Source organism: Daktulosphaira vitifoliae, unplaced genomic scaffold (genome assembly GCF_025091365.1).
Source record: "Daktulosphaira vitifoliae isolate Bord-2020 unplaced genomic scaffold, ASM2509136v1 Scaffold_3, whole genome shotgun sequence".
Classification (NCBI taxonomy): Eukaryota; Metazoa; Arthropoda; class Insecta; order Hemiptera; family Phylloxeridae; genus Daktulosphaira; species Daktulosphaira vitifoliae.
In genome coordinates this window covers 22,591,893-22,602,442 of record NW_026099574.1, presented here as the reverse complement: position 1 = coordinate 22,602,442, position 10,550 = coordinate 22,591,893, and the positions used below count along the sequence as shown (strand labels likewise).

Below are 10,550 nucleotides of genomic sequence, written 5' to 3'. Positions count from 1 at the left end.
GTCTCATAATTGGTAAATTTATAATGTTCTCATAAATCGGCAGACCAGGAGACTTTAAGTATTTTTGCCACTCTCTTCTTAATGCCTCTTCTCATCTAAGGGATGGAGACGTTATATTAGCCTTCACAGGAAGCCACGAGAAGGGAGTTGTTTTCAACATTTCTAATATGGTTCTCATTGCCCTATTTAGTTGGACATCAACTTTCAATGCATGCTTACTGTTAATCCAAACTGGTGAAATTTTAAAGAAGTTTAACAGCTTTCTGAAATTAATATGTAAAATAATTAAAGATTATTAGAATCTAATAATTATGTATCATTTACAATATTTTATGTTATTAATACATGTCTACTTTTTCTTATTTAAAAAATATTTTTACAAGGAAAGCAAAGTGACTCAGACAAAGTGAATAGGATAAGGAGCAAAAAGAAGTACAAATTATTGTGACCAAATATCTATTAACAAATAAAAGTACTGTTAAATCATCTTAAATTTTAAATTCCTGTTTTAGAATTCATTTTTTTTGATCTTTTATAAGTTTAAACAACATTTTTAAAAAATTATTCAATATGCCTGAGTAAATATTTTAACTGATTTTAATTTATTTCAACAAAATTTGACTTATTCAACTCCTAAAAGTTACAAAATATCATTTTTTTTCTTTTACAAAAAAAAAAACATGCTTACTGAGTGTAATTTGAAACAGTTGTTTATTGAGTGTATATTTAATTAGTAACGAAAATATCAAGAAAAAAATTTTAATTATATTAGATTAGGAATTCCTTAATAAATATTGTTAAAAGATATTTCCATAATCGTAGTAGTTTAAAATTTCATCTGGAAAATTGTAACTACCTATTTACTTTGTCTAATCTTCTATTTTTTTAATTTGATATTTCTTACTATAATTACAGGTGATCAACTAGTTAGAAACTATTAAATACATAAAGATAACAACTATGTAGCAACTTTATATACTCAAAATATAATTCTATCAATTATTTAGAAAAAAAAAGTGATATTCTTACCATGAAATTTTTTACAAAGTTGTTAAATTTTTAAAAATTATGATAATGTCTGATCATTACGTGATATTACTAACTAAATGGTACTGAATGTATTTATTATATATAAATAATAATACTTTATATTAATGTTTAATAATGCTATTTTACTATACATTCAATCTACACTTAAAAAAATCCTGAACTATTTCTATAGTAACAAAAAAACCTTATGCCTTATGTAATTTTATACATTATGGCTTTTAAAAAAATATTAATTATTAAATTAAACTTTAATTTCAACTTATTATTACTTCTAGGTAAAATATTCTAAAAAATTGACTTTTTCTTTAAATTTCTTTGACTGTGTAGCCACAAAGAAAAGGATTTTTAAATTGAAAATTTTGATTAATAATAAAAATAAATGTTATTATTGTCTTGGTAAAAACTTTGTGGCAGTTCAATATTTATTTTTTTGTTGTTATAATTTTAGGAGTCGATTAGTAGACATTAGATAATAATGACATTTGATTAACATGATACTTGAAAAGTCACATACATAATAACATGAATTTTATACATTAATAACTGATAAAAATTAATTAAAATTTGCTAAAGTCTCTACAAACTTCTAGTCCCTTAAGAAAAAAAACTACTACTATTAATATAAATCAATTAATAAAATTAAATATAAAATCCAACATAACAATATCAGTATTCATTTATATTTATATTATTTTTTTTCACATATAATTCTAAGTATAATGTAATGTCAATAGTAAACCTTTTTTATAAAAATATTTGATGTTAATTTTTTTATTTAATAAAAGGTAATCTTAGCAATTAAATTTTAAAATACTCAGCTGGATTTCCACATTATAACATAAATAATTGAATAATATATTATCAAATTCAATTGATTAAAAAGAGATATAACCAGATTGGATTAAAACTATATTGGTTATGAGGCGGTACCTTAAAATGGATATTTTTCTATGAAAAAGTGATGAGTAAAAAAAAGTAATAAAATATGTCATATCAGAACAATAAAATTCAAAATAGTCTCCTCTCGCCTAATCTTAATATAGCTCTGGACATAATTGTTTTAAGGTGAATAACTTAAACAAATTTTTATTATTACAAAAATGTATGCTTTTAAATAATTTTTCAAACTTCATAAAAAAAAATCAATTTTAAATAAAAACTCACAATTTCTTTGACAAAAAACACACTAAACCATCCACGAAGTAACACATTTAAAGATTTTTGATTAGTTCACAATTTATTATGTCAAAAATTATAAATAACACTTTAAACTTATTGTATGTGAACAATTTATCGAAATGGATAAAATTAATTAAACCATTTTTGGATTGTATAATCATGATTGAAAAAAAACCTTAAGTTTGCGTTTTTAACTAAACCAACAATATTTCTTATCTAATATTTTTATAGATACGCAAAGAAATAGTATAAAATGATAAAATGAAGTTTATTAGCTCGTCACTAGAGCACGTAATTGCTTATGATCGAATTCTATATATTATAGTACTATACCTAATTTTTAAATCATATTATTATTTAGATAATTATATTTTCAGATTTATTATTAAATAGAAACGAATATTTAAGATATAACTTATTAATAGATAATCAATTTATACACTAAATTAATCTTGCAAAAAGCTAATACCTTTATTAATGTACTTATACAGAAAAAATAGGTACATTTTAGCTTCGATACGAAGCTAAGAAGGTATTGGTTTTACTATGATGTGTTTTTTTTTGTGTCTGTTACCACTTTTTCTCAGCTCTTACAGAACTGATTTCTTTCAACAATACGTTAAAAGATCACAAATTGTATCTAGTCGAAAACATTATCCTCAAAAATTAAAAAAATGTTCCTCTTTTAAATGGAGGAAATCTCCAAAAAAAATTACATATTTCAAAAATGCTAATTTTCGACATTTTTTCAATTTTTTTTACTTAAAACTGCCATAATTTTTTCAAAAATGAACATATCAATATAGTTTTTTTTTTATAGATGCTTGATGTCTTTACCTATCATTTGGTATATATTTTTTGTAAATTTGACCCTTTATCTGCCCACAATTGGGGATTTAAAATGACAACTTTTTCACAAAAAATTAATTTTTTCAACTTAACTTTTGAAAATGTTCCGGAAGGTCTGACACTTTTATATATATCTTAAATTAAAGCTAATGTAATGTACTTTATTATGGAAAAAAAATTTTACATCTGGACTTGTCTTCGTGGTGAAAATGGCTACCGAATGCAAATAGCAATTTGCATTATTTAATAATTGAATTTTCATACAAAAATATTGTCTGAAAATTCTCGATCTTATATTTTACATTTTTAACTTTATAATGCAATAACTTATTGAAAAGTGTATGGAACTATCAGATCATGTAGCTTTTGGAATAATACACCAATTTTTTAAAATTAAATACTATCTAAAGATTTGCATCGAAGCGTTTTATTATGATAGTGATTTTAATCACTGTCAGATATCATTATACTTGATCTCACTATGCCACTATACCACTGTGCTGGGGTTTTTTTATACACAGCTAATTTGAAAACTACTTTGTCAAATCAAATAATAAGTACTGATGTACAAAATATTTTGTGTTATTTTTTATTTCTTATTTATATACATTAGAAATCTAAAAATATCATCAGACATTTTTTTTCTGAGTTAGACTTACAATTGATACCGAAAATGTTAAAATTTGAAAAAAGAAATTGTTTATAGAAACTTTAATACAAAACATTAAAAGATATTTGGTTATAAAATTTTTTTTTTAAATGTTTTTTAAAAAATGTCGAACTATTAAATATTTTTCTCAAATTAAAAAAATAAGAAGTATAATACATCAATAAATATTTAGCAGATTATAGTTGTTAATTTGATAAGTTTAGCGCGCCAAATTATTGTGATTCAATTAAGTTTAGTACTATTAATTTTAATAAATGTATGGATAATTAGTGTAACTAGAAGACACCTTAATTTTGAGACAAGTCATATTAAAACTACCATTTCAAACATAAAATAGTATGTGTAATTTGTATAATTATTCTGGGTTATTCCAGAAATTAAAGACTCAACTACTCCATTAACACTTATGGATGTTTTTGTACTGAACAATGATAAAAATTTAAAACTATTTAGCAATTGTGTGAAATATTATAAAATATATAAGTTATNATGTATAATTATTCTGGGTTATTCCAGAAATTAAAGACTCAACCACACCATTAACACTTATGGATGTTTTTGTACTGAACAATGATAAAAATTTAAAACTATTTAGCAATTGTGTGAAATATTATAAAATATATAAGTTATGAGTTATTTGAAAAAGTACAATAATATTTTCATTTGATTATTTATATTAGAGTGTATTATGGATTGCTCAAGTATTCAAAAAATTGAATATTGAATAACTTCCAAATATTTATCTTATAACAAACCGACGACTATAATTTAAAATCAAAATTCACATGACCTCCTAAACAATCATAATTCGGCTTTGGTCAAATGTTGTAAAAAAAATTAAAATTGTATGGTTTTTTTGATAATATTATAATTAATTCTTAACTCTTAAAGTGTATTCTGGTCATAAGAATAGTAAATTAAGTTGCTACGTGATACTTAATATTTATATACAAATGTTTACAATCAAATATATTTATAAACCTCTTTCATTTGACAAAAAAATTNATAATGTTGTAAAAAAAAATAAAATTGTATGGTTTTTTTGATAACATTTTAATTAATTTTTAAGTATATTCTGATCATAAGAATAGTAAATTTANAATTAGTTTGTTGTTAAATTTTGTTTAATAAAAACTATTTTTTTGTGCTTATATTGAATTACTGATAATCATTGTAAAAAATATTTTGATACATTTATTTTATTGTAAATAACATTATTAAAATGAAGATGAGGAGGTTTTTTCGTCGATTGGCAACATTATTTAAGNTAGTTGCTACGTGATACTTAATATTTATACACAAATATAAATTAGTTTGTTGTTTGATTTTGTTTAAAAAAAACTATTTTTCTGTGCTTGTATTGAATTACTGATAATCATTGTAAAAATAATTTGATACATTTACTTTATTGTAAATAACATTATTAAAATGAAGATGAGGAGGTTTTTTCGTCGATTGGCAACAATATTTAAGTGCTGTGTTTCGGAGAACAAAAAGCAAAATACAAGTGGTAAAGTATCTTAGTTTATTATAGCTCAGCTATTTTTTNAGTGCTGTGTGTCGGAGAACAAAAAGCATAATACAAGTGGTAAAGTATCTTAGTTTATTATAGCTCAGCTATTTTTGTAACGAATAATACCAAATTATATACAAAAAAGTTTAAAATTTCATATTGCATAATGGGATGAATAATACATTAAGCTGGAAAAAATAGAAACATTTTCTATGGAATATTATAATTACTATTGTAAATATCGGTTAATGTTTTTGTAGATGATTATTATATTATATTATGTTCATATTATCAAAAATATATAATTTTGTAATAATTGTGTAGACATTATAGTCTAAAANAAAAATTTTATATTTCATAATGGGATGAATAATACATTAAGCTGGAAAAAATAAAACAATTTTCTATGGAATATTATAATTCCTATTGTAAATATTGATTAATGTTTTTGTAGATGATTATTATATTATACTATGTTCATATTATCAAAAATATATAATTTTGTAAATATAATAATATATCCCTGTAGTGTCACTATTGTAACAATTAACTTTTAAAAAATTCCCTTTTAATGGAATTTTAGTAANATTATAGTCTAAAATATATCGTTTCTGCAGTAAAACTTTGAAAAATATAATATAACTAAATTAATTACTAGCTTAATTTTTCAATTACTTAATGTAATTGTTACGACTTTTCATATACAAAAATTATACAAGTTTAAGTGATTAAAAATTCATTAAAATATCATAATTCAATTTTTTAAGTACAACTATTAATATTAATAACACTGTTCTATGTAATATTTAAATTTGAAATCATTATAACCAAATCTCAATTAAATTTTTGACCTTATGTCAAATTTAGCCTTAGATTTCATTATTTAAGTCTAGTTGCTTAGTAAATATAATAATATATCCCTGTAGTGTCACTATTGTAACAATTAACTTTTAAAAAATTCACTTTTAATGGAATTTTAGTAAGATATTATGTTCAAATTATTAAAAATATATAATTTTGTAATAATTGTGTAGACTATAATAATAATGAAATTCGAAATATTAATTAGAAATTATGTCAGGTGATGTACAACTAGATGTTAAAAACATAGAATGTAGCACAACACAAATGAATGATATCGATGTAGAAAATGGAGTGTCAGTAGGTAGTGTGTCAATTGTAAAACAAGAAAATGGCGACGATATGATTGTTGTGGAAAATATTAATTTATCTGAAGATACAAATGACATTTGCATTTACAATACTTTAACTGAGGAGGATCCTTCAAATAATAGTACCCCAGAGATCAAAATTGATTGTATAGAAGATTTGTTGGCAGTTAAGCAAGAGAATGGTGAAGATATATTTGCTGTGGAAAAAAAGAATTTACACGATGATGTGAATGACCTTTGCATTTCCTATATTTTTACTGAACAGGATCACTCAAATAATAGTACCCCAGAGATCAAAATTGATTGTATAGAAGATTTGTTGGCAGTTAAGCAAGAGAATGGTGAAGATATGATTACTGAGGAAAATATGTATTTACCTGAAGATATGAATGACCTTTGCATTTCTTATATTTTTTCTGAAGAGGATCACCCAAATAATGATTCGCCAGAACTGGAAGTAACACCTATTGATGAAGAAGTGTCCATGGAAACGCGTAAACACGAAGAAGGTGTTATACGCTATTTTGGAATGAATAATGGAGCCGGTAGAATAATTTCAAAAAATGGAAAATGTTATAAATTTTATAAGGTAGGCATATTATTTTATTGTCATATACATGACAAAACCTGCGTTTTAAAAAAACTAGTCAAGTTTTTAATACATAAATTAATTAAACTAAGTATTCGTATACCAAAATAAATAATCTTAAATTTTTTTTGTAGTAATTAGGCATTAAACATAAAAAAATTTACTTTAAACTATATAAAAATAGCGCATTTTTGTTTTCCTCAAAAATTATGTTTCTCGGTTTAGACATGAAGTTGATAATATATATTTTTTATTTCAAAAAAATACAAAAATCCTTTAAAATTGTCTTTTTATTTAGAAAGATATTGTTGGTACTTATAAATATTATAAATCTCCACAAAAAGCAAAGTTTGTGGTCAATGATTCACAGCCGAATTGGGCCATAGATGTTGAAATAGTTGGAGATATTTATGGCCAACGGTAATTATTAAATGATTTAACAGTATAAATAATAGATTAAATTTTGTTATTTTTTTGTATCTATAGATGCTATTATTGCTTAACGCATGGTCATTATACAGAGGAATGCATGCAATTAGATATTGACTCATTAAATTTTTACTATCCTTACATTTAAGGTACTAGAACAATCTATTTCATTAATCTATTTATTCATTTATTATTCAAATTTAATATTGCACATATTTTAATGTGTTAAGTAAAAAATCCTACTATACATTATAATATATCTAAGTCCTTAAATTTATTGTTAAAAATGAAGATTTAAAAATATTGTGAATCATTTTTTAAGTAATTGTTAATCAATAAACAATATATTGTCATAAAATAAAAATTCTTTTGATTAATTTGTTTAATATAATAAATAGTAGACGTATGTTTAAAATTTAAAATAAATAAATGAATTTCTTTATATAAAATTAGTATTTCAATGTTTTGGCAATAGTTTTTTCAATTAATTAAAAAAAAAAATTCAGCACAATGGGGTCGCGGCATAGTGGTGACGTGGTATAGTTGGGTACAAAATTGATTTTATCTAACAGTGATTAAAATCACAATTATAAGAAACGCTTCAATGCAAAAATCTGTAGTTAGTGTTTAATCTTAAGAAATATGAGGATAATTACAAAAGCAACATCTACTACTATTTCCTTATTTATTATAGATTAGTAATTCTTAGATTCAAAAATATAATATTTAATTTTTTATTTATATATTATATAATATTTATAATTAGTTATTTTTAAATTATCATTGATTTTGATTTTTAATATGTTAAAATGAAATATTATTAACTTACTCTTTTGTGTCCTTTAAAATGAATGTTCATATAAAAAAAAAAATGAATTTATTACCATAACTTATAGCTTAACATGTAAGTTTAAAATTGACATCATTAAATAGAAAAAAATGGTATTGTTAAGATTAATACGCAGTCAGCAAATTTTATAATTACTACTTACAGTAAATTTATCAGAAAAACTTGTTTTTTTTTGCAATTTTATCGTAATAAATCACTTTAATAGAAAACATTTCTAATTAACTTTTGGTGTTTCTAAAGATTTTACAATTGAAATGTGCAGAAATGAATTGATTTTAATGTCAGTATGTATTTAGCGTTGATAATGGTAACATTGTTTCCGAAATACGTATCTGCGACTTTTCATTAATTTTTTGTGGCTTTGAGTTTAATATTTTTTAGTTTTTTAAACTAAAAATATTTTTAATATAGTTTTAATTTTACTTGATTTTAATGATTTACTTTAACAAAAAAAAAAACAGTCAAAAAACAGTTGTTAAATGATCTACTCAATTGAATTTATTATACAAATTGATTATAATTGTAAAATCCATTGTTAAATTCAGGTGAAATTAAAAATCATTTTTTTTTTGATTTATGATTTACATAGCACCAATGTACCAAACATGTTACTTAAAAATTGTTATGTTATAGACTGCTAGTAGCACACAAATAGTTAAAAAAATAACCATCTACAAAGTAAAATTAATTAATTTTGTAGTTGAATACTTTTATTATATCAAATCTAATTCAACAATAAATACTTTAAAAATATTAGAAATTAATGATTTAAATTGTTTGTATGGAGAAATCTGCTTAAGCTACTTTTTATTTGATTAAGCGATTTGTTTTTAATTTTTGAGGGTGATATCCTCAACTAAATACGAATTATAATCATTTGACATATAGTTGAAAAAAGTAGGTTAAATGAGGGTTGGAAAAATTAATCGCAACCATAAAAAAAAACACATAGTAAAATAATATTAATTTGAGTAAGACATTTCTTTTCACGAGGTAGGACTACATTAATGGGATCCTTAATATTTATTGAAGTTAATGAATTAGAATGAGATAAAAATCAAATGTGTTGAACATTTTTTTCTAATTAAAAAAAAAAAAAAAATGCAAAACATTAACAGTTACAGGTATATTCGAACCTCGTACCCTAAGCATGAAAGACACAAGTGTTACCAATTCGACAACTGTTTGCCGAAGGCGCGTAAGCCTCTTCGGTCCGTCATCATAAGTAGGCCAATGATTCCGGTAGAAGTACCTAGCTACGCTGGGCACGATAAGTGTTTTTAGAAAAAATATTACTTCAGAATCAGTGAAAACTATAGAAAACTATATCTAAAAATGTTAATATTAAAATCAGAAAAATTCAAAAAGAGAATATAGTAAAATGTATTGGGTATTAGGTTGAAGCCTCTTAATGAGGTATTCCCTTTAGGCCTATTCAAAAATTATTTTAGGAGGAAATTTAATATTTTTTACTTTGATAAACATGTTATAGAAATTTTTTTGCTAAAATTAAAGTAATGATGAAAAAAAAGGACATTAGGTCCTTATATATTAGAAGTTGCCTAAAAAAATATTGATAGCGCTTGTTCAAGGAGGGGCCAATCTCTCTTAAATACACCCCTGTTATACACAAAAATTATTAATAATCTAATTATAATAATTGTGTTTATATTATAGAATAATTAAAAAAAAACTTAGCAGGTTATTATTAATGGCACACTGTAAATTTAAATTAAAATTAATATTAAAATAAAATTAATATTAAAAATAAAAATAAAAATTTAATTTTGATAAATATATTGGTAACTGCGATTTAAAGATGAACATCATAGTTATCATTGATGAATCCCAATTCAAAAGATAAACTCATAGTCTCATACATCATATATGAGAAAAAAGAAAATTATTAACTCTGTACTTAGTACTGTTCTTATAATGAAAGTACAAACTTAAATAATTATAACGTCATGAAATTTATATATAACATATAACATTCCTTGATAAATATAGGGCAAATGCAAACTAGTGTCCAAATAATAATACATAATACACCATATAATTAAGGTTCATAATAAACGTATCAGCAGAAATGAATCACTGCGCATAATACAACCATGCGCGTGGACTTAAAAAAAAAAAAAAGCTAGTAAAACTCGTAGCGGCCAGAGTTTTTGTCGGATCTGGGATTTTCCGATTTTTGGCGCTTCCTCGGCACGTACAGAACGCCGTGGTATGATTGCGAATCGTAA

General features: G+C 23.2%; 2 protein-coding genes across 2 annotated transcripts in view; both read left to right on the top strand.

Annotated features, from left to right (window-relative positions):
- The first annotated feature begins 5,158 nt into the window (after nt 1-5,158).
- Nucleotides 5,159-7,738, top strand: LOC126900787 (uncharacterized). The gene is made up of 4 exons (XM_050676725.1): nt 5,159-5,258; nt 6,343-7,022; nt 7,321-7,442; nt 7,509-7,738. Exons 1-4 carry the CDS (start codon nt 5,177-5,179, stop codon nt 7,597-7,599), a joined length of 975 nt encoding a protein of 324 aa, XP_050532682.1. The 5' UTR covers nt 5,159-5,176; the 3' UTR covers nt 7,600-7,738.
- The window catches only part of LOC126900786 (uncharacterized), a 30,661-nt gene continuing 25,433 nt past the window's right edge, over nt 5,323-10,550 (top strand). The window contains exon 1 of the mRNA XM_050676724.1: nt 5,323-5,336. The gene's annotated coding sequence lies outside the window, so the exon portion shown is untranslated. The remainder of the gene's footprint in view (nt 5,337-10,550) is intronic.

Coding starts and splice junctions, on each gene's coding strand:
- LOC126900787 (XM_050676725.1), top strand. CDS start 5,177: ATGAAGATGAGGAGGTTTTTTCGTCGATTGGCAACAATATTTAAGTGC. Junction 5,259..6,342: donor CAAAAAGCAAAATACAAGTG/GTAAAGTATCTT, acceptor AAATTATGTCAG/GTGATGTACAACTAGATGTT. Junction 7,443..7,508: donor GGAGATATTTATGGCCAACG/GTAATTATTAAA, acceptor TTGTATCTATAG/ATGCTATTATTGCTTAACGC.